Source organism: Anabrus simplex, chromosome 1, assembly GCF_040414725.1.
Source record: "Anabrus simplex isolate iqAnaSimp1 chromosome 1, ASM4041472v1, whole genome shotgun sequence".
Classification (NCBI taxonomy): domain Eukaryota; kingdom Metazoa; phylum Arthropoda; class Insecta; order Orthoptera; family Tettigoniidae; genus Anabrus; species Anabrus simplex.
The window spans coordinates 719,791,950-719,818,003 of NC_090265.1; the positions used below are offsets into that span (position 1 = coordinate 719,791,950).

The window sequence follows — 26,054 nt, forward strand, 5'->3', positions numbered from 1 at the left end:
ATTCAAGAGGGCTTGTTGTCGGATAAACAACAGTTCTTTATTCCTTTCAGATTTGGATAAAGGAATACTAAACGCTCTGTTAACGTAACTATAATATGCTGATCTTTTCTGTGCCTCAGGGTGTAATGAGTTGTTCTTGATAGTGGTCAGTGTGAAAGTGGATTTTCTGTGTATTTTGAAAGAAAATCCTTTTTCTTCTCTTGTTGTGACTATGTCCAGAAAATTCAGTGATTTTTCAACTTTCTTCTTCTAAAGTGAATTTTATATTGGAATCCAAATTATTCAATATATTTAAAATTTTATTGCTATCGGTGAGTCTGTTATCTATTATAGCGTAAACATCGTCCACATAACGTGTCCAAAAATCCAAACCCTCTATTTGATTAATAATTTTTGTGTGTTCCAAATAGTCTAAGTATATATTAGCCAATATTCCTGATGCTGGGGCTCCCATTGAGAGTCCTTTTTGTCTGTAAATTTTATTATTAAACGTAAAATAATTTTGATTTAACACGAATTTTAAAACATTAATAAAATCTTCAATTTCTGGTATGCTTACTAATTTGTTCTTCGTTAAATTCTTCTTAATGATTCTGATAGTGTCTTCTATTGGAATGTTTGTATACATGTTGGTTATGTCAAACGAACATGTCGTGTGAGATGATCCAAGTTTAAAATCTTTAACTAGATTGCAAAAATCCACTGAGTTTTTGATAGGTGTTTTACAATGAAATAAGTATTTACTTGATAAGAAATTATGTATAAATCTAGAAGTTTTATAAATGGGGCTATTTTTGAAATTTATGATAGGTCTAATCGGTTCTCCCTGTTTATGTAATTTCGGTAGTGCTCTTGCAGTCGGGAGTCTAGGGTTCATATTTATTAATGTTTGCACATCATGTTCATTAAACAAGAAAGACGTGCTTTTTAATAGTTTTTTAAGATCCCTCTGAATAACTTAATTATCACAAAAGCAGATAAAGGAGGAACAGTTGTAGCCCTAGATAGAAATGTTTATATTGAAAAAACAGAAACATTTTTTAATAACAATTCGTTTAGTACAGTTGATAAAGACCCGACATCACGTATTCAGAGGGATCTTAAAAAACTATTAAAAAGCACGTCTTTCTTGTTTAATGAACATGATGTGCAAACATTAATAAATATGAACCCTAGACTCCCGACTGCGAGAGCACTACCGAAATTACATAAACAGGGAGAACCGATTAGACCTATCATAAATGTCAAAAATAGCCCCATTTATAAAACTTCTAGATTTATACATAATTTCTTATCAAGTAAATACGTATTTCATTGTAAAACACCTATCAAAAACTCAGTGGATTTTTGCAATCTAGTTAAAGATTTTAAACTTGGATCATCTCACACGACATGTTCGTTTGACATAACCAACATGTATACAAACATTCCAATAGAAGACACTATCAGAATCATTAAGAAGAATTTAACGAAGAACAAATTAGTAAGCATACCAGAAATTGAAGATTTTATTAATGTTTTAAAATTCGTGTTAAATCAAAATTATTTTACGTTTAATAATAAAATTTACAGACAAAAAGGACTCTCAATGGGAGCCCCAGCATCAGGAATATTGGCTAATATATACTTAGACTATTTGGAACACACAAAAATTATTAATCAAATAGAGGGTTTGGATTTTTGGACACGTTATGTGGACGATGTTTACGCTATAATAGATAACAGACTCACCGATAGCAATAAAGTTTTAAATATATTGAATAATTTGGATTCCAATATAAAATTCACTTTAGAAGAAGAAAGTTGAAAAATCACTGAATTTTCTGGACATAGTCACAACAAGAGAAGAAAAAGGATTTTCTTTCAAAATACACAGAAAATCCACTTTCACACTGACCACTATCAAGAACAACTCGTTACACCCTGAGGCACAGAAAAGATCAGCATATTATAGTTACGTTAACAGAGCGTTTAGTATTCCTTTATCCAAATCTGAAAGGAATAAAGAACTGTTGTTTATCCGACAACAAGCCCTCTTGAATGGTTTCAACAATAACATGATTGATAAAATAATTAATAAATTTTCGGAGAAGCAACAATCTAAATTAGCAGTCGAACCTAGTAAAACTGAAAAATATATCAACTTCACATATAATAATCCAAACATTCATGTAATAAATTTATTTAAGAGAAAAAATTTCAAAATTGCATTTTCCACCAATAACAACATGAAACATAGCATTTTCAACCATAATACAATACATCTCTCGGAAAAAGATAAATTTTTTGATTCCGGTATATATAAACTCACATGCTTTGAATGTAAGAATACATACATAGGACAATCTGGCCGCAATTTTAAAGTTAGATATCTGGAACATGTGAATGCTGAAAAACATAGAAGATTCTCAGCAATGGGATCACACATGACTGCCACAGGTCATAAATTTACCAACATAGAACAAGACCTGACCATCATAAAAAAGTTAAAAAAGGGCAGCTTAATGAACACATATGAAGACCTGTACATTCATCTAGACCAACTTGTAAAGAAAAATGATAACATTAATGAGGCTGTAGAATATAAGAATCCATTATATTATCAAATTCTAGTATATTTGAAAATGCTTGAGAAGGATCAAGAAAAAAGAATTGGAATTTCTCCACCTACAGATAGCCCTACAACTTATTCCTCCTCAGTTGAAGCTATAGGTAACAGCAAGGAAGTTCTTGACACACCTATATCCCCCGCTCCTCCACCTCCTCAGGTGCAAGAGCAAGGAAGAACGCATCATCAATATTACACCCGGCGCAAAACTGTGAAAGAATGACAGGAGTTACTGTTCCAAAGGAAAGCAGGCTTAATAAGATTTGACAACTAGGAATTAGTTATATTTTCATCTACATTAATGATAAGAGCCGCACTGTGTTATCAGGATTTCTTCATTTCGATAATTACTTATAAATTGTATAATTTTTAATTTATAAATTGATCTTTTTTCATGAATTATTAAGAAAAGAATATTTATTAGGACAATTTCTCTATGGAATATTGTACAAGTGTTTCCTTGACGACTGCTTTCTATTGTAGAAATAATTTATATATTTTCTCTTGAGTTATTTGTTTGTTTTAATCTTGTCAATCTTATGTTAATTTTAAGTACACTTCCTCTAAAGCAGTACTTTGTCAATTTTATATATTTTTCATCTAAACAGTGTTATGTGGCTGAAGATGTTGATAATATACGAAACATGTACCACTTTTGACCATTAAAAATTGCCTTAAGCAATCATTGTATCGACTAGGTGGAAAATAAATAAATACTTAATTGTGAACATACCACTTAGTCGAGCAGCTCTTCTTCTTTCTCTCAATTCTTCCCAACCCAAACATTGCAACATTTTTGTAACGCTACTCTTTTGTCGGAAATCACCCAGCTATGTAAAGTATCATATTTTCGTACATAATTTACGCATCCTAATATTTTTGGGTCCAAAGTAGAGAAAAAGAAATGTTCTTGTATTTGACACACTCACTTCTTTGAACATCCAACATGCAGCTCCGGATGCGTTCCGAAATAAAGATGTCAACTACTCAAGTAGCAGCCTTCCTATTGTGAAACTGGGAATTTCAAATACTGAGCAATATGCTGTTATCGGCCGGTAGGAAATAACACTGCACTAGTTCAGCGAGTGAATCAGCGCAGAAGTATCCACTGACGCTCCATTCCAGTCTGGTACAAACATATTTTACGAGCGTTTCGGGTACGGGACATGTGTTTTCTGTGATCTCAAAATTGTTAGTTAGTCCACAGTGAGCAAGGATTTGAGTAGTACTGCATCACATAATCTCATGGTGATCAGTTACACCGAAACATATGGGAATAGGGCAGCGGGCTGCCAGTATTCAGTGTCCGAATGCAACACGAGCAAGAGTGGTATCAGAGAAGTGAATTACAAGCGACCAACAAACCTCGCAACGCATTTCACGGATCAAAAAGCAGCAAGTTTCCGCAAATAGAGGAGGATCTGATTAAATATATGATTTCTTTATGCAATGCTGGATATGCCATTTCTCACTAAATGCTGTATTTTAAAGTATGAGAAATAGGTGTTGCACATGGAATCAGTGTCTCGGATTTGAAGGTTAGCAAAGCTGGATTAATTTTATGAAGAGAAATGGACTTTCTCTTTGACAAAAAATGCCAAATGATTTGAACCAAAAAGTAATTGATTTTCATCGCTTTGTGATTGAGAAGCGTGAAATGAGGGAATATTTGCTCTCCCAAATAGGAACCTAGGTCAGACGCCAATCAGTTTTGCATATGCCACGAAGTCGAATAATCGATAAGAAAGGGACATCGAGTGTTATCGTATGTAATACCACAAGCGTAAAACAACAATGTACTGCAAGGCTTGCTGTAACAGCTGATAGCAAAAAGCTTGACCTTACGTTATCCTAAAACGAAAAGCTGCCTAAAGTAAAATTTCCGAGAGGGATTCACGTTTGTATCCAAGAAAAAGGGTGGACGGACATGTCCCTCGTACAAGATTGGATACAAAAGGTTTGGGGAAATAGCACGGTCTGTACTTCGATGACTGGCCCTTGTTATGTTCAACAGATTTCTTTTTTTTGCCGGTATGTCATTATTACCTACAGTGAAACTTGGCAGTCAACCCTGGACAATTTATTTTCCAAGTTTAATGTCTAATGCAGTATGGAATTTACATAATATATGGTTACCATCTACCGTTTTAATGTTCTTAGTAATACTTCTGATCTCTTGTGCAAGGTTTTATATAATATGCTCCCTTCTCTTATCAACTATTTTTATAATACAGTATGTTCAATTATTTTACTTTATCTCTAAAAATACATGTCATGATAATCTAGTATTTATACTGTGGCTTTCTTTTAGCAACTCTTATATATCAGCCTATTTCGGTATTGTTTACAAACAAGGAAATCTGTTGGCTGTGTGTTTTACATGTATTTCAAAGTACAGAATAAGTTTTCGGGCATTACACATTTTAAGAAATTCAATGCTTAAAGATTTTTTTTTTTTTTTTTGTGGTCCCTTGAAAAACTCTTAACAGAGTTTCATTGTACTTACACGAATGGTACTTTTATTAGTTCATGTCTATTTCACTTCAGGTTGTATTGTCAGCTTGCAATGGGAAGAATATTTTTCAGTGTCCGTACTTCAAACCCACGATTCCAACTCACCTGATGTACTTTAATTTGACTTTTCAGAAAGTCTCACGCTGGAATTTTACGCCAAATGATGGTAACCGCAAATGAGTTGAACCAATTGTGTGTATATTATATGGTATTTGACGTATATTTTAAATGTAAACGATTTGTAATTTTTTAAAAATATCTGAATTCCTTCAATAATTCATGCATTCGAAGTTTTCGCCTGTATTTTTTGTCAAAATATGCGTTAATTATGTGAGAAAATAAGTTACGTGTTTACAGCAACTTGACAGCTAGCTGCGAACATGATTGTCCTTGATCCCATAATGTCGGGGAAGATAGGGGAGGGGGAGAGCCGAAGCAAGGTGTACGAACTAGACAAAGGTTCCTTTGCTTCTTGCATTGCTCAACTGAAATACAGACAGAGCTATTTCAATTGAACAACCCATACATTATCTGTAGGAAGGTGGCGTTTTGATATAGTGTACATTGTTCAATTCATACACAGCGGAACCTCGATTATCCGCTCCCGGAAACTACGCTTTCCCGAATGATTCATTCAAATCATGCAATTCCATGAGCATCCTAATTAAATCATGCTGTAAATTTGCTTTATGTTGCACTGACACAGATAGGTCTTATGGCGATGATAGGATAGGGAAGGCCTAGGAATGGCAAGGAAGCGGCTGTGGCCTTAAGGTACAGCCCCAGCATTTGCCTGGTGTGAAAATGGGAAACCACGGAAAACCATCTTCAGGGCTGCCGACAGTGGGGTTCGAATCCACTATCTCCTGATTACTGGATACTGGCCGCACTTAAGCGACTGCAGCTATCGAGCTCGGTAATCACGTTGTAAAAATCCTGCATTATCCGTTCCTTCAAGAAACGATTTCCTGGATCAACCGTCCAGAAATTTCAGTCCCATCAATGCTAAATTCTCGATAAAGAGTTTTTCTTGAAACCGTATCTCACGAAAGGACAGCAACGGCACAACTATGGATCTTGGCGTTAACATCCCGTCATTGCGATAATTAGAGCAAGTACTGCATTGGAAAAGCGATAGGCGGAGAACTTGCATACGGGACCGTCTTAGCATCGCATTCGGGTGGTATTGTTTAAAGAATCCTTGGAAATCATAAAGCAGAGAGTGGCCACAACAATTGGAAGGAGACAAAGCGCATTTCGACAGCTCTACTTGAAGACTGAACAAGTTTCGTCAAATGTTCGTACTTGTAAAACGTCTACATTATGTCCAGGCTTATATGATTTTTAATTTTTTTTAGATTGTGTTGCCGAACAGGTTTCTGGCACTTCCCTCAGGGCATTGTATAGTCACTGGGCTTTCAGGCAGGAATCGAAAATGCTCCTCCTTAACACAAATATAGTATTTTAGTATTATCATATGTGATTATGTTATCGAGAGGAGAACAGATGTTGCACCTTTCATACATAAAAGGCATGGGATTTCTTGTGATTGCATATTACTGTTTTGGTCCTAATATAAGACAGGGAATTTTTAGTTTTTGTGTTAAAATGTCATAAAAACTGCAGTTGTTTTATTTGCATAACGTTGCATTTAAAATGTTTGTATCATTTTCCACTTGTACTGACTTGTGCAGCGAGTGCGCTTTCCAGCTGAGTTCAAGGTCGTGAATAACCATAATTTCTGAAGTTCTGATTATATTTTTTCTCTTTCCAATTTGATTGTGATTAGTGATGGGCGGAACTGAATATAATGCATTCAAGGACATTTGAGAATCGATACTTACATTCGAAATAATATTCTCGAGTTCAACATAACCTTTAAAAGTCGATGTAGGCCTAATTTACGCGGTACAAGATTTCCAGAAACTATGAACAGTATACCGATGAACAAACTACAACGGAAGGTTAAAAAAGAAGGGATTTCGCCATCATGTTGGGCACTTTTATATCTAATGTGCTTTATATTATTAGATTAGAGAATGAAAAATTACTTGTGGTCAACTGTTGTTTGGCTTGGTGTTAATTAGATTTTTTGAAGAGTTTGGCTGATCAAACTTGCTGACTTGAAAGAAGTTTTCACGGGAAACTGACAAAGTTGTCAGTTTCCCCGGTTAAACCCAATGTAAAGTATGATTGTTAACTCGTGTACTGGTAATTAATGTCTGAAGGCGGCCTCGAGGTCTATCTTACCTGCCTCTCACCCGGAGGGCCCGGGTTTATTCCCGGCCAAGTCAGGCATTTTTACCAGGATATGAGGGCTGGTTCCAAGTCCACTCAGACTACATGATTACCTTTGACTGAGGAGCTAATCGTGAGATGGCGATCCCGGTCTAGAGAGCCAGGAATTACGGACAAAAGGATTTGTCACACTGACCATGTCTCACCTCGTAATCTGCAGATCTTCTAGCTGAGCAACGATCGCTTGGTAGGCGAAGGCTTTGGTTTGGTTTAAGAGTTTTTGTAAGATTATAATTATACACATTTCATTTTTGTGACATTTAGCCAAACTGTTGATGGTTTCCATTTGTTCACGAATTTTTCGGTTTCCCGTGTTGTACTTACTTTTTACTCCGTGGTCCCTCCAAAAACGGAGAATCGAGGTTCCACTGTAGTGCAAGAATCTATACACCAGCCTATTTTTACCAACACTTATGCTGTAGATAAGTACTTACATAATAGTTATCATTGATCTGGACCATGGGAGCATTGACACAAGCACCCAGACACTCAACCTCTGAGAGAGTGAAGAGACCATCCTCTGTTGTTTGACCAACCTCAAGGTGGAGCTTTGATTTGATGCACTTCATGATCTCATCAGAACCTCTCAGCCAGCACGGCGTGGTGGTGCACACCTGCACGTGATACTTGCCAGTTGGGTTCCTACACAAGAAAGAGACAACTCAACACACACATCACTTATTTTTCTGATATTTGTTAATGTCACACAGACAGGTCTTATGGCGACTATGGGATAGGAAAGGGCTAGGACAAAAGACAACATGGCCTTAATTAAAGTACAGTCTGGTCGGAAAATGGAAACCATCTTTAGGGCTGCCTATGGTGAGGTTCGAACTCAGTATGTCTTGAATGCAAGTTAACAGCTACAAGGCCCAAACCCTGCACCATCTCGCATAATTTTATTTGATTCCTTTTCAATTTACAATTAAATTTATAGCTGTAAACAATAAGCTGAAGTAGGAACCATTTTCTTTAATTACTTCAAATATTAAATTTTCATTTATAAAATATCAATTCAAAAGCTGTAAAAAGTAGTGGCAATATATGCATACATAAACAGTTTACTGAAAAACCATTGTACCTGATCCCAGTAGCAGTGTCATCATTGATGATCTCTGTGATGAAGTGCTCTATCACTTGATCTTCTTAGCCTTTTTCCTTACTTACCTGGGTTGGCACATTGTATCAATTTAGCCCAGTTTTATGGCCAGATGCTTTTCTTGATGCCAACCCTAATGTGTGTGTAGGGGATGTATTCACTATTGCGTGTTTCTGTGTTTTTAATTTTTTTTATATGGTGTATGGCCTTCGAAAAGGACTGGTGCAGGTCTTTCGAGTTGATGCCATATAGGCGACCTGCATGGCTGCAAGGATGGGGTCCTATCTGTGATGAATTCTAATTATGCAGATGGCACACACACCCAGGACCTGAGCAATTGCGATTAATCAATGAAAGTTAAAATCCCCGACCTGGCCGCAAATCGAACCCAGGACCTGCAGGATCAAAGGCCAGTACGCTAACCATTTAGCCATGGAACTAGACGTTTCTGTGGTGATTTCTGGAGCGATGTGTCACATGTAAATGAAGATGTGTATTAAAACCAATCCAGTCCTCGAGGAAGAGGAATTAACCAAACAAACCCTGACCCGGCTGGGAATCAAACCTGGGGCCCTCTGAACCGAAGGTTGACCATTCAGTCAAGGAGCCAAACCTACTGTTTGAGGTGTGGCGTCTCATCTATGGGACTGCTTCCCTTGGAATGGTTCCCTTACTTTGGGAAATGGATTGAGACACGGGGACTCGTTTTGGTTTACTCAATCGTGTCAGAAATATAACATCAAAGATATTAAAAAATATTAAAGATATAAAATAAAAGACAGCAAAATCTCGATAAGACATTTTAGTAGGGGACAGAGAAAAAGAATGGGTTAACCAAGAAAACGTACTACTGAATACACGAATGAGAACTACCTAACAGGGATAGGAAAACACTAAAAACAATTTTTTCCGACATGAGGGTGTTTTACATCGTGTATCCATGGGTACAGTGAAAACTATATGAGAAAAGAGTATTAAAAGGTGTAAAAAAAAAAAAAAAAACTCGAGAGAACAAATATGAAAACCTTTTCTGCTGGGGCTTATAAAATAACAGTGCACTGAAAGGTGTGAAAAACACCAAACAACAAATATGAAAATATTTGCTCAGGGGCCCATAAAAGAATCAAAGTATTATTGCAGATCGCACTCTTACATTATTTTCTGGTCACACTCTTAGACACTGAATTGGAGGTTACACTTGACCATGGGTGTCTGCGAGGAATTACTTTGGCAGCCATTTTGAATCTGTAAAAACTTCGAACGACTAGAGTGATTGAATTGAAACTTGAAGGGGCGAGTTTCAACATTCATGCCACCTCTGCTCGCATTAAGATGCAGATTCCCGTCAACTTTCTGACAGATTTTAATTTTGTCATTAGTAAGGAATTTCACAACTTTTCCTGTATCCATAATTAGGCTATCACAATACAAATATGCACCACTCTGGTCAACTTCATATGGTTATGTTCCTCATCCAGATGTAGGCTATCACGCAACAAATATTCACTACAGGACCCTTCACTGTACCAATCAACACAAATTTTTAACTTCTGAATGGAATGTGAAATACAAGTACAAACAGAATCACTATGTTATTCAGCAATCTCTACGCTAACTGACAAGCAAAACTGAGCATTCCTGAGGCTAACGGTTTGCTCCCTGAAGGTGGAACTTATCCTGTGCATTTCAGGATTCAAGGCCTTTTTCCATTATCATGCAACTGTGGCAAGGTCTCTTACCTGAGTTGGAAATCACGTTCCTTTGACAAGGGATGACATTTTCAGGGCTAGGAAAAATGTGATCGTACTAAGCAGCAATAGCTCAAATTCATGACGTGATTAGTGAGGTATTTTTATTTAGATTTAATACGATAAGAATCAGAGCTTCAAATTTATGACGTGCTGGTGGGAAAACCTGTTAATGAGGAGTGCACTAACAAGGTTTCACAGTACATCCAAAAATTGGTACTACAAGATCACCATACAATTCCCTGACAGGAGCAGCACTGTGACAGCAGGCAATGTCTTGGAAGACCCTGGAGCATCCTCCATATTCACCAGACGAGCCCCTGTGGCTTTGATATGTTCCCCAAACTAAAGGAACCATTCTGAGGGAAGCGGTTGTGTACATGAGACGCCATACTTTGAGAAGCAGGGCGCTCCGTTGCGGACGTCAACAGATGTGGCTTTCCACACAACTAGCAACCGATGCAACATGTTGAAGGGGATTACACTGAAGGTCTGTACAGGTACAGTGGTTCTACAATCAATGGTTCCGTATACATGCATATGTTGGTGCTACCTTTTTTTCCAGTCCTCGCAGAACCATCTTACTTCACTTTTTAAACATTAAATTAAATGCAAGAGCTATTTTTATTACATTTAAATTTATAAATTTCAATGTCCAATAAATCTAAAATTTTCGTACTTTGAGGTGTTGTTTTGGCATGTTCGTTTGCAGTAATCTTTGGTATAATTAAAAGAAACCCTTTTAAGTATTAGTAGGTTATTCTTACACAGTTTGTTTGATCTAAATTCAGAATACTGTAGACCTTAACTGCGACGAATGGTCTTATGATATTACCTACGACGATCACATCATATGAAATATGAAATAATATTTTTCTAAAATACGTTTAGAAGAACAGAACAACAAAGTCATCGACCTAGAAAATAAATAACATGCACTAAAATATGAGGTTTTTTGCTTATTTGCACACGGAGGAAACGTCCAGGTGACATCACTTGTCACAACAATGATCACACACTCGCTCACAGGATGCACGATCGCGCCGAAATGCTGACAGGATGAGTCCAAATGAACAAGGAGAAAGGTATAGGGGTGGAAAGACCAACGGTTCAACTGAGAAGTTCAGTACCACGCAAAATGTAATTGGCCTGGAGGAAATCTCCGTGAGCGACTAAAGGAAGGTTAATGTTAAATTACCGTATTTACGTGAATAATCCCCGCACCCTAACTTTAGGTAGGCTTATTTTGAAAAAAAGAAATGCCAACTTTGACGCAAAAACCGCATCCAAATTTCGTGCCTCAAATTTTTAAAAAAATGTGTGGGTATTTACGCGAATAATACCCGCCATCGAATAATACCGCACCCTAAATTTAGGAAGGCTGATTTTGAAAAAAAAAAAAAAAAAAAAAAAAAGGCCAACATTGACGCAAATAAAACCCGCACCCCGATTTCGTGCCCCAAATTTTAAAAAATGTGCGGGTATTATTCGCATAAATGCGGTATTAAATTAGACATTTAGCGTAGAATACTCAAATATAAAAGTCTTACGGAATGTGGTTTTTGAAATATTAAAGAAGCAAAGTTGAGGAAATCTGGATGTGATGGCGTTTGGTATTGAAACTGGGATTTAGCAGGTTCTGAAATGAAGGATTGAAAGATATGAAAATAGGGTAACGCTGGAAGAGGTGCTATTACCTGTGTAATGCAATAATCATGTTTAATAATTAATGGTTACTAGTTTAAATTAATTCACCTATCTGAAGACAGAGTTTTATTACCACCTTATAAAGGAATGTGTCAATTACAACATACTCCAAGAAGCATTACTTCTAAGCTTTTCTACACTTTCCTTGCATTTACAGTACAGGTGTGTGTATTCCTTCCTCAAACTACTACGTCTTCTTTATCTTCTTCAGTCTGAAGTCCTAGATCTTCCTGGTTTTCTAACACAGAATAACAATTGAAAGCTCATTACAGTATAACCCTGATTTTGCATGACCTTGATTTAGCGTAAATCCACATTTAACGGAAGAAATTTTCAGTCCCGATAATTATTCTGTAAGAACAAGGCAATTTTATATTCGATTTAACGTAATTCACAATAGGGAAAAACCTGCATTTAGCACTAAGGAAATGTTAAAATTCTTAAATATTTATTTCTTTTAGTTTTGGTTCTGGGACATTAAACCTATGAAATAAGATGTTGTAAGCTTGCTAAGGATGATTAAGGCAGAAGAAGAATTAAGAGTGCGGGTATTTAGGGCTAAAGTGAGATGTCGGTCTCAGATGCACATCGGACCACAGCTGCTGTAGTACAGCAGAAAAAACCCTTGTTTTAATGACAAAATGTTTTTATAACCTTAGAAAATTCCTATATTAATCTGTGCAATATCCTTAGGTTAAAAGGAGAACCCTTTTACTGATTCATACGTTATTACGGGCAAATTCGGGCATTTAGTTTTTATCCGTTATCAATATTCATTACAATCTATTCTAGCATTTAGAATGAATGCGATCGATCATCTTCTGTATCGATTCCTTGCTACGGCGAGTAAGTCAATCTTGAGCGAGCCTGAGGTCTCCTCAAAACTTCAAAGAGAACAACTGGTGTAAACAAACATTGGAAAATGATGTTTTTGCAATTAAGTACAATGACAGCAGTTGTTAACTCCTTAGAAATGCAGGCTGAATTAAACAATTCCTTAAATAAAATAATCTAATACTTCTTCTCAAGATACAGCGGTGAGCATAACTAATTTCAGAGGTTAGACTACCCTCGTGTCTTGTTAAATTTCAGAAAGGCTGTTCCCATATAAAGTTATAGTTAAAATGTTATTATTCTACAGGGAGCTTGAAATATGTTTTCATAATCGTTGCGCAGTAAACCTAGGTTAGGTAATGCCGTTTGAAGTAAGAAAATGGAAATGTTTGCCACAAGCCTCTGGAGTGAAAATGAATATGCGTTTTCAGACTATTGGAATTAGAAAATACGTGCTAATGAGTAAGCCGCTGCTCGGAAAACATCCGCGAAAATGTTTGAACAAACCGAATGCTGTTTCATGCTGATTTTAATGTTTTTGTGTGTGTTTGGTATCTTTCCCGACTTTTACGATTAGGTATTCGGAGCATGTCAACGCTATAAAATATAATAGGTTTTCAGCAATAGGTCAACACATTTCTGACTCCAACCATAACTTTACCTACATTGAACATGAATTAGAGATCCTTCAAATGGCTAATAAAGGGCCTCTCATGAATATAATTGAAAATTGTTTTATCCATTTTGATCAATACTTCAACCCTAACTTCAACTTAAATGACATTTCTGAGAAGCCTAGCATTCTTTTTGATTTCCTTATTAACTGGTTTAAAAACATCAGAATTCCAAACACGAGCGCGATCTTTCAAGCTATGTGCAATACGCATCTCCATCAATTACCCCCACTACCTCCTCCTTCTGCTCCACCTTAGCCCTACTCCCCTGCTTTGGCTCCTCCCTTCCCCTCATTCTCCCTTTGCCACCACTACTTGGCCTCTATTACTGCACTCTTCAGTAGCCCAGCTCCACACCTTTCAACAACTGCGCCAACACGCTGCTCAAGGTGAGTTTGCCTCCTTTCACTTCACTTTCTTTTCGTCTATGTAAACTTTTATCACGCCTAATTTGGCTTTCAATCTTTTCATCAGGGGCCTATTCCACGAACGAACTTTGCAACTTTTCACTTTGCACTTTGCACTTTTCAGTTCAGATTTTGTTCCACCATCACTTTTCAAATTTAACTTGCAAAGTGAAAAGTGAAAAGTTAGGAATCTTTTCACTTTTCAAGCCTGTTATGTTCCTCCATTGGTACAGAAATGCAAAGTGCAAAGAAGTGAAGTGAAAAGTTTTCATAAATCTTGCAAAGAGATGATTCCCTTTTCATATGTTAATTAACAAGTATGTACACTAGTTTCTCGGCGTAGAATTTGGTTTAGTGATATAAACACGTTACGACGTGAGCTTTTATTAGCATCAAGTGAGGACAGTGATGAAGAATCCAATAAGAGAACGTACAAAGACGAGATTAATTTTCATAACCTCACTTCGACGGACTTTCGCGAGTGATTTCGTTTTACCCCAACACAGGCTCATTATATTCTTGAAATGATCGGACATTTATTGAAACATGTAACAAAAAGAAGTCAATCCCTTTCCGGAAAAGAACAAATTCTTATATGCTTACATTGGTTAGTAAATGGTGCCCAGCTGCACGGTGTAACACCAATGCATGGGACATCAAAACCATTATTTGCGAACTGTTACCAAAGTCGTAGATGTTATAGTAAATGTAATATTTCCTAACAGTACGTTAGCCTGATAATCCACTCAATATAGCGACGGCATTTCTAATGAAGGGTGAATTTCCTTCTGCGTGTGAATGTGTTGACGGCAGCCTACTCTCGTTAATATTGATGTGTCATAATTTGAGAGGTTATCTTTAAAGTTGTCGAAAAAGTATGTCACGTTTCTCCTTGACAACTTCCAGCACAGCCAGCTAGTTGTAATAATCTTTTTTCCCATGATATAAACGTAAACTGTACGACAATTATACCGTCAAATTCGCCGCGAAAAGTAAAGCATTAAAATCGTAGAGTATTAGGCCTATACAGTTTGCTCATGGAATAAACTCGATCGTATCACTCATTCGCAAAGACTTTTCACTTTGCGAAAAAATTGAAAAGTACAACCTAGACCATGGTGGAACAGAAAGACTTTGCACTTTGCAAAATTTGAAAAGTGAAAAGTGCAAAGTTGAAAAGTTGCAAAGTTCGTTCGTGGAACAGGCCCCAGGTCTCCACGATTTCATATCGAACAGGGAATCATAACACTGGTTCAAATTAAGATCCTCACAGAACCACATTGTTTGCTTCGGAACCACCTGAGTTAAGCCTGTTGAATACCACAGATTAAGAGAACAAGCTTTATTCTTCCCACGGATAACACGTTTTAAGTTTCTTTTTAAGAAGACTAAATATACACCTTTATGATCTATATGCCTCAAACTGGACTATTTTCTTCTGTATCAAGACTTTACAACTGAGTTACCTTCTCAGATCTTATAGAATTTTACTTTATGGTCAGACAAACCATACTCTCATCATCTTGTACCACAATTTTAACTTGTTTAACATTTGTCACTGTAGGTGCTGTCATGTGTTTTATATTGTTTTTTGATCAGTTGTGATTTACTCAATTGATTCATTGGGTGATGACGACGCGCATGTGTGTCAAAACTAGTACCAATCTTGTACAGAACGACATGTGATCTAACTCACATCAATAAATTTGTCATTGTATTGAAAAGGTGGATCCTTAACATTTTGAATTTACTGTGATCCCAGTACAATACAGAACATAATGAAGTTTCTAACTCTTAGTACCGAAGATGATCAATGGTATTTTGTGGCAAACATTTCAGTTTTTCTTATTCAAACAGTGTCACCCAACCTAACTTAACCGTACTATATTTATCGTGAATACATACGTATTTCTAGTGCCAGTATAAAAAATACCCTTCTCGCTATAAATTTACATGATAATAGCCTTTCTGAAATTTAACAGACGTGAGAAAATAGAAACTAACCTCTGGAATCAATGATGCATGCTGCCATATCTTGAGGTGTATTCCGTCCTTAATTAATTGCAGTATTTACATAGCATTAAAATTAAGCGACTGATTTCTCAGCCTTTATTTTTAACGGGTTAACAACTGTTATCAAACACTTTATTTACGCATTTATTATGCAAAAAGTTCTCTTTCATTTTGAATTTTCTTTATGGAACAGCAGTTGGCGGGTATTACTAATCGATTCCAACATCGCCTTTGAATGTCGACGACAGAACTCGCTAGTGGACATAGTGAGGAAACTATACCGAAGGTGACCGACTGCATGCAACATAATCACTAGGGTGCATAAATATCAGTAACGGAAAAAAAAATCGCTCGTAATAATGGATGCATCAGTGTTAGGGCTCTTGCTGTAACCGAAGGATAATACACAGTTTAATATAGGAATTTTGAAGGGACCGGCAAAAATTGTCTTTATAGCGAGGCTCTAGTTATAGGCCGTACTCGCTATAGCGGACTTCTACTGTACCTTGTTGAGATAAAAATATACTTGTACAGCTTGGTAGGGCCAGAGCCACCACACACTGTTCAGCATTTCAACAAATTCATCTTGTTTTAATTGCTGCCACAGCCCGAAACATGTACAATTTTAATTTTTAAAAATAAAATTCAACTTACCTCATCAATTGATCACTTTTCCTCGCTTCAATGGATTCACAGGTTGCAGTTTGTCACAGTATGAATTACCTGACACAAATTAGAGTTAACTTCCCTGACTCAGGCCAATTTTTAAAAGACTTCCCTGACTTCTCCTGAGAAGTTTGTAATTTCCTGACAATCCCTTACCTCCCCTGACTTTCCAGGTCGCCAGGGACCCTGTACTATACTCCGTACGGCTTTACTTCTAAATTGACATTTCACAAAACAAATGAGCATCGTCTTACGTTTGTTGTCAGCGCACTACTGCCGCAAGAACAGCTGATGCAATACGACCGTGATAAACAGCCCTTGTAAAATGTAATACCGTACTCAGAAAAGCATATGAATCGGGACTGAAAACACAATGCATTGTTAAGAATAAAAGAAAATGAGGAAATAACCCATCACTCACCGCTAATGGTTGGCACAGGAAGGAGGTTATGGCCAGACTTTCTTGCCACTTGTCTTTCCCAAACTAAATTGAGACATGCTAAACACGCATGAACTATGTACACTAACCAATACATGGCCATAAATAAAATTACAGCTATTTTTAAACACTGAACTACTAAACCTGTATTGTACTAATTTATGCTATGCTAAACTGTAAACTTCAATATACTGTATTATATTAGAGAGATAAAAACTAATATGAAAAACACTTAATTACTGAAGATTGTGAACCGCGCCAAATACCATTCACGCTGAGACAGATATGTTAACCACGTGGTGAATGTAAATATTACAGTTGGCAACTAGGTTTCGAGATCGCACTCTGTCGATATAAGGCAATATGAAAGGCAGCTTATGATTGGTTGGATGTCTACGTTTCAGCACATAACTTCCAGAGTTAAAATTGGCCAAAACGTCAATTTAGAAGTAAAGTAGTGCGGAGTATATGCACCTCAATTCTATTCTGTAGATGGCCGTGCAAGAACCCCTTAACTTTCCCACCCTCCTAATTCATTAGCGCCTTTTAGAAATGGAAAGAGAAAACAATTCATTTGTGCCATTACCTCTTCTCTGTGTAACTTACAAGCTTTTCAGTCTGTCAAACACGAACACGACACTTTGTTTACAAATATTTTATAGTGTTGTGTTATATTCATATTTGACAGACTGAAAAGCTTGTAAGTTGTATTAATCGAGTTGATACTGAAAGAGAATAGTGTTTTTGCATCTGAAAACTTTAACCTTCAATACCTCTGTTTCACGTTTTCAAGTTTAAGAGGGTTTCTGCAGAGAACTCCTCAATAAGACTTACCTCATGAACATGGTGTAAAACGTGGCCACCTCATACACTCTCATCCGAGGCATGTCGAGGATCTGAGCTACCTTGTGCATTGCTGAAATGGGGAGCCAACCATGTTGCCTTTGGGCCAAGTCCAGTAGTGGAATCACTGCTGCCCTCTTATGGCCCTCAGGATAGATAGCCATGATGGCATCAGCTCGCTGCAACAACAGGGTGAAACAATTTTAAACATTTTTCTTACCTCAGCCCTATTTAGCTGTTTTCTACTGATGGGCTTCACTTATCCTATGTAGCCTACATATATTCAAAAGGATGTAAAGAACAATCGACTTTAACCCTCTCAATGCCACATATATTTGTTCGATACTAGTCAAGAGTGCCCCCACTTTTTATCTGATTTGCAACTGTCTAGAAAAAAATTAATTTCTCTCAATTTATATAAATTATAAGTGAAACTTTTTTCTATTATAGCCTAAACTATAAGAGGAATGTCGCTTTGTATTAATGGCACTTTATATCTAAAACATTTATAGTTGATATTAAAATAAATTATGAATTTAAAAATTTAAAATTCAATTAATTAAAATCCACATTTTAAGGCAAATACGTACAGGGTCTCTCTTATAAACCCAGACTGAGCGCACATGCGCTACAGCAGCTGCCACAGCTCAGCTGACGTCGTGCATGGCCGCCCTGCTTTAAGCGTGTATACACTCTCATATTAAATCTTACCTTGTAAAAGATGCTGGAAGTGTCATCCTTCATAATAAGTGACTTCATAAACACCATTAGAATTTTCTGCACACCAATAGCGAGAGTTATGACTGTTCACACAACCTCATCAAAAAAGAACACAAGCTGTGGGTCGAATAAACGACCATTCAATGATGCAAGATACCACTCGCAATGTTTCACTTTTGTGGTTGGATCAGTAGGTTTTAAACAATGGGCCCACATAAACCTGTACGGTTCGATGTGTAACAGCTTTGTAGCTCTGTGTGCAGAAAACGAAACCCCTACTTGTTGTGCTAATTTTGTGAGCGATTTATTTGGTGACCGTTCAAGATTCGCACCAATGTGACCTGTCTTTTCCTTTATTAAAACTGTTCGTATGTGCGCATGTTTTTTATTGAGCCAGTAGTTTGAAATTTATTTACAATTATGTGAATCTGTGCTTGTGAAGGTAATTGGAAATTGCTTAACAAATGCATCCTGTACCCACTGAGCCGACTCGTACTTACAATAACTTCTACGTACGAAAATACAGCATTGCAATGATAACTGTCTCACCATGTTAACAGTCGAGATTCCAACAGGCTATTGATGCTAGGTCAAATACGCGCACGCTCCTTGCAAGGTCAAGAATTAGTGTATGTGCATGCCTCTCGTGCAGCTGCGTACGTCTCCGAGAGTAAAAAATGCCACTGGACGGTCTGGGTTTATAACAGACCCTGTAGTTCTAAAAATCAGTATGACACACCAACTGTTGTTCTATAGTACACCCTCTTGACTGTCATTCTGCATAAAATTATGTTATTTGGAGTGATAATATGTCATAACATTCAAAATATACGCTACAGGTTCAGCATCATATGGAAGGGCTTGTTTCAGTCCAGGTAACCACTGGTAAACATTTTGTTGTGGCCAAACATTGTCCTCGTATTGTGCTGAAAGTCTTCTATGAATTTCCGCTTCTGGTACACCCTCAGACCACAAAAAACAGATTACAGAACGCTGTTCTTCCTTGATGCAAACAGAGTGTGGTGTGGCCATCTTTATGTCGCATTAGCACAAGCTGTACTGATTTGGTAACGCTGAAACCTATTACATAGACAACGGTGCCATCTAGCAGCTGGTGAGCACACAATGCCATAGAGCCAACCCAAAGACAGTTAGAGCAAAATTTCAGATATTTATTGACTCGCCTTGAATTAAAGAACTTGCTTATGGTCTTAACATCAAATTACTGGTGTACAAATAAATTTTAAAAAGAATTACTCTATATACATACCTTCTTGTTTTCAGGGGTGAATTCAAACGGTGTGTCTGCATTGTTTTCACTTGAATCTCGATGCTTGAAAAAAAAAAAAAAAAAAAGAAATTAGCAAACTGTTAGTTAGTGGAATACTGTGTAGAAGGGATACTGACTGGAGGGTGATTGGGGATTTAAATGAGACTATGGAGTGGGTATGTGGGAAACTGGGAGTGAAATTTCTAGATCCTAATGGGTGGGTAGGAGATAGGGATCTGCGCTCAGATGGCCTTCATTTAAACCGCAGTGGTACGTATAAGTTAGGAAATTTGTTTGGAAGGGTAATAGGGAGGTACATTCAGGGAAACGGGATGGCCTAGGGAGCGGTGATAAGGGAACAGGGAACTGGAAATCAAGTAGGGATGACATAAAATTGTTAGTGTTGAACTGTAGAAGTATTGTAAGGAAAGGAATAGAATTAAGTAATTTAATAGATATATATTCACCAGATATTGTAATAGGAGTTGAATCATGGCTGAGAAATGATATAATGGATGCAGAAATTTTCTCACGGCACTGGAGTGTGTATCGTAGAGATAGGATAGGAAGGGTGGGAGGGGGAGTTTTCATTCTGGTGAAAGAAGAATTTGTAAGCTACGAAAAAGTTAAAGATGAGACACATGAAATTCTAGGTGTAAGGCTCATTTCTAAAGATAATAGGCAACTTGATATATTTGGAGTGTACAGATCGGGAAAGGGTAGCACTGACGTGGATTCAGAATTATTTGATAGGATAGTCAGCTATGTGGGAAACGACATGGAAAGAAATGTGATTGTAGCGGGAGATCTGAATTTGCCAGATGTCAATTGGGAAGGAAATGCGAACGACAGAAAGCATGACCAACAAATGGCAAATAAGTTGATATGGGAAGGACAGCTGATTCAGAAAGTGATGGAACCAACCAGAGGGAAAAATATCCTGGATGTCGTGCTGATAAAACCAGATGAGCTCTATAGGGAAACTGAAGTAATAGATGGTATTAGTGATCATGAAGCTGTTTTTGTGGTAGTTAAAAATAAATGTGATAGAAAGGAAGGTCTTAAAAGTAGGACTGTTAGGCAGTACCACATGGCTGATAAAGCAGGCATGAGGCAGTTTCTAAAAAGTAGCTATGATTGGTGGAAAACGGTAAATATAAATGTAAACAGACTCTGAGATGGGTTTAAAGAAATTGTTGAGGAATGCGAAAACAGGTTTGTACCATTAAGGGTGGTAAGGAATGGTAAAGACCCACCTTATTATAATAGAGAAATAAAGAGACTAAGAAGGAGGTGCAGACTGGAAAGAAATAGTTAGAAATGGCTGTGGAAGTAAGGAGAAATTGAAGGAACTTACTAGAAAATTGAATCTAGCAAAGAAGGCAGCTAAGGATAATATGATGGCAAGCATAATTGGCAGTCATACGAATTTTAGTGAAAAATGGAAGGGTATGTATAGGTATTTTAAGACAGAAACAGGTTCCAAGAAGGACATTCCAGGAATAATTAATGAACAAGGGGAGTGTGTATGTGAGGATCTTCAAAAGGCAGAAGTATTCAGTCAGCAGTATGTAAAGATTGTTGGTTACAAGGATAATGTCGAGATAGATGAGGAGACTAAGGCCAAAGAAGTAATAAAATTTACATATGATAATAATGACATTTACAATAAGATACAAAAGTTAAAAACTAGAAAAGCGACTGGAATTGATCAGATTTCTGGGGATATACTAAAGACAATGGGTTGGGATATAGTACCATATCTGAAGTACTTATTTGATTATTGTTTGGTCGGAGGAGCTATACCAGATGAATGGAGAGTTGCTATAGTTGCCCCTGTGTATAAAGGAAAGGGTGATAGACATAAAGCTGAAAATTACAGGCCAGTAAGTTTGACATGCATTGTATGTAAGCTTTGGGAAGGCATTCTTTCTGATTATATTAGACATGTTTGTGAAATAAATAACTGGTTCGATAGAAGGCAATTCGGTTTTAGGAAAGGTTATTCCACTGAAGCTCAACTTGTAGGATTCCAGCAAGATATAGCAGATATCTTGGATTCAGGAGGTCAAATGGACTGTATCGCGATTGACCTGTCTAAAGCATTTGATAGGGTGGATCATGGGAGACTACTGGCAAAAATGAGTGCAATTGGACTAGACAAAAGAGTGACTGAATGGGTTGCTATATTTCTAGAAAATAGATCTCAGAGAATTAGAGTAGGTGAAGCTTTATCCGACCCTGTAATAATTAAGAGGGGAATTCCTCAAGGCAGTATTATCGGACCTTTATGTTTTCTTATATATATAAATGATATGAGTAAAGGAGTGGAATCGGAGGTAAGGCTTTTTGCGGATGATGTTATTCTCTATAGAGTGATAAATAAGTTACAAGATTGTGAGCAACTGCAACGTGACCTCGAAAATGTTGTGAGATGGACAGCTGGCAATGGTATGTTGATAAACGGGGTTAAAAGTCAGGTTGTGAGTTTTACAAGTAGGAAAAGTCCTCTCAGTTTTAATTACTGCGTTGATGGGGTGAAAGTTCCTTTTGGGGATCATTGTAAGTATCTAGGTGTTAATATAAGGAAAGATCTTCATTGGGGTCATCACATAAATGGGATTGTAAATAAAGGGTACAGATCTCTGCACATGGTTATGAGGGTGTTTAGGGGTTGTAGTAAGGATGTAAAGGAGAGGGCATATAAGTCTCTGGTAAGACCCCAACTAGAGTATGGTTCCAGTGTATGGGACCCTCACCAGGATTACCTGATTCAAGAACTGGAAAAAATCCAAAGAAAAGCAGCTCGATTTGTTCTGGGCGATTTCCGACAAAAGAGTAGCGTTACAAAAATGTTGCAATGTTTGGGTTGGGAAGAATTGAGAGAAAGAAGAAGAGCTGCTCGACTAAGTGGTATGTTCCGGGCTGTCAGCGGAGAGATGGCGTGGAATGACATTAGTAGACGAATAAGTTTGAATGGCGTTTATAAAAGTAGGAAAGATCACAATATGAAGATAAAGTTGGAATTCAAGAGGACAAACTGGGGCAAATATTCATTTATAGGAAGGGGAGTTAGGGATTGGAATAACTTACCAAGAGAGATGTTCAATAAATTTCCAATTTCTTTGAAATCATTTAGGAAAAGGCTAGGAAAACAACAAATAGGGAATCTGCCACCTGGGCGACTGCCCTAAATGCAGATCAGTATTGATTGATTGATTGAAAACTTGTTACCTCCTCTGCATGACACAGCAGAGTGCTTTTGTTTGTCTGTTATAGTGAAAGCCATCTCTCCTTACTTTTGACTTTTAATATACAATTGAGGTTCTTTAGATCAGTGGTTTTCAACCTTTGTGGGCTTGCACCCCCTTTGTATTCGCAAATGATATCTGCCCCACACTGCTCCCCAATGAATTATTGGTTTACACAAGTTCTATTTTTCTGTTAGAGTTAACATCTCAAAAAATATTTTATAATGATTTTATTATTAATTATGAGTGCTTAATACATAATATTACATGTTTCAAAGTAATAATTATAATAAAATCACTTTACAAGGAAAGTCATGAATAACACAAATTGCAGTAAATGTATTACGGAGGATTCTACACAATGAAAGTAACATTTCAGACATCATTTTATTTTGTAAGAAGAGAATTAATGATTAATGAGAGGCACTGTTCATCTTTCAGAAGTTTGTTAATGTTTGGTTCCAACTGTGATAGTTCACACCTCAGATCACTTTCAACATCTAGCCGTGTTCGGTATTTTTATCTGATGTAAGCCAGCGTAGAAAATCCAGAATCACATAGATGATGGAAACTGTACCAACAACCTTGCAGCTTCATTAGCAACTTGTGGGTATACTGAAAAATAGTTTAACCAAAGTTCTTCAACAGTCAAATGTAGAAACTCAGCTTTTGCTTCAGAATTACATTTTAGGTCGATTGCTTGCTCCTGAAGGGAATCAGGAATCCAATCCTTTTCCATTTTCAACAGATTTCATGTCAACTGATATTGCCATCTGAAGAAATACCTGGAAAGTAGCGTCCAACTCCGGTTTTCAAGGATGACAAATGTTTTGAAATTAAGCTTTTCAGTTCACTGTTCAAATTTAATGGAAGATTTTGTGTGTCATCAAGAAGCTCGTTAAGTATAATAAGTTTAGTAAAAACTTCTTTCTACGTGTGTGATTTAGCAGTGATGAAGATAACATATTGTAGTAGATTCTTTTCTTTATCACAACTTTTTACTGTTTAGCAAATTCGTGTGGTTCTTTCATTACTCACCACGCCACCCCAGGGGGGTGATTTAGATAATATCTGAAAAAGAACACGCTAAATATTAGATTATACCTGAAAAAAAAAAAAAAAAAAAAAGAGAATGGCATGTTTCATTCTTGAAAGAACTTAGTCTACCAAATCACACGTTTAAACTATGTATTATTACTTATACCATATATATTTACACCAATACAGCCAACTGTGGACTACGGTTACATAAGCTACCTGCCTCTCTCTGTTTCTTAGGCTTACAACTTTGTTTACACTGTAACCATAGGTTTTTCAACCTCATGCTCCTTTTTTCAGTCACTCTTCCACCGAGATGTTCGGCTGTTTAGCAGGTTCTTTCCATCCCTCATCCCGGCAACTTTCTTCCTAAAGATGATCCTCTCCATTTTAGCGTCAGGTCCTATATAATATACCTGCATTTCTTGGTGTATCATCTCCTTCAGCCAGTGGGGTTGTAATTTCCACTTTTCCTGTAAAGTGCACAATTTTTGTGCCAAGCTATCCTGGTTTGATCTCTTCAACAGTCTGTAAAAAGTTAACCAGTTTTTCATATCAATGGTGATCCTTTTTTGATTCTCGCATACAATTCCTGGTTTGACCTCAGGTGGAAGACAAAACCCTCAGACACTTTCTAGGTCACAAAATCTTTTTGAGAAACTTCCTTCTCTTTTTCTTAATCAACACGTCATATTTTTGCTGGTGTATGTGCAGTGCAAAGCCATGCTGGTCTGATTACTAGGCAGTAGTGTGTCAGTTTAGTCTGATAGGAGATGGATTTGGTTCTGCAAGTATCATGGCTCATTTTAAATGCCAAATCCATCTTCCTTACTCTCTCCCGCAGTGCTTACTTTTCATTGTCATTGGGCGTAATGATTTTGCCAAGGTATTTAAATTATTAATATTATTTCTTTTAAATTATGACCTATTATTATGAACTGAAGAATATTATTAAGAAGTGTGTAAACATTTATGTACAGCGTACAGCCTTCTAATAGTTGTTGAAATGTTGGAACGTATCTTAATGAGTCTTGTGCTACATACATATACACATGCTGGGCTGAGTGGCTCAGATGATTGAGGCACTGGTCTTCTGACCCCAACTTGGCAGGTTCAATCCTGGCTCAATCTGATGGTATTTGAAGGTGTTCAAATATGTCAACCTCGCGACTGTAGATTTACTGGCACATAAAAGAACTCCTGCTGGACAAAATTCTGACACCTCAGCATCTCCAAAAAACTGTCAAAAGCTGTTAGTGGGACGTAAAAATAGTAACATTATTATACACACATAGATACATCTTCATTATAGACTGTTGTTCAGTCTGCAAACCTCTGAGAATTTACTAACCATCACCACCACAATCCTCTATTAGTTTCGTGGCCTTGTTTAGTTGTCTACATCTTATCTTTAAATCGTTAGAAACTGAGTCTAACCATCATCATCTTGGTCTCCCTCCACTTCTCTTATCATCTATAACAGAGTCCATTATTCTCCTAGGTTACCTATCCTCCTCCATTCGCCTCACAAGACCCCAACACTGAAGCAGATTTATGCTTACAGCTGCAACCACACAGTCCATTCCTAACACCCTCTGTCTCCTATTCCAAGTGCCCTCCTGCCATTGTTCCCAGCCATTTGTGCCAGCCATCATTCTCACTACTTTCATGTCTGTTACTTCTAGCTTGTGAATAAGATATCCCGAGTCCACCCAGCTTTGCCTGCCATAAAGCAAAGTTGGTCTGAAAACAGACCAGTGTAAGAAGATAGTTGACTGCAGGCTTTCAGCACAATCTGCCATCAAGATCAAGTTGTTGGCATAGGCCAGACTGCTTACTACATTTCCACCTAACTGAATCCCTCCCTGCCACTTTAAACCTTTCAGTAGATGATCCCTGTAAACTATGAATAGCAAAGGTGAAAG

At 37.2% G+C, this 26,054-nt stretch overlaps 1 protein-coding gene across 2 annotated transcripts in view; it reads right to left on the minus strand.

Annotated features, from left to right (window-relative positions):
• ND-24 (NADH dehydrogenase ubiquinone) overlaps positions 1 to 26,054 on the minus strand; it is a 64,272-nt gene that overhangs the window by 29,920 nt on the left and 8,298 nt on the right. Inside the window, exons 3-5 of one of the 2 annotated variants that reach the window (XM_067146277.2) lie at positions 19,841 to 19,903; positions 17,842 to 18,029; positions 7,855 to 8,062 (exon numbers count right to left, since the gene is read on the minus strand). In XM_067146277.2, coding sequence (XP_067002378.2) covers positions 7,855 to 8,062; positions 17,842 to 18,029; positions 19,841 to 19,903 — 459 coding nt within the window. The remainder of the gene's footprint in view (positions 1 to 7,854; positions 8,063 to 17,841; positions 18,030 to 19,840; positions 19,904 to 26,054) is intronic. The other variant, XM_067146281.2, reaches the window with a different exon arrangement.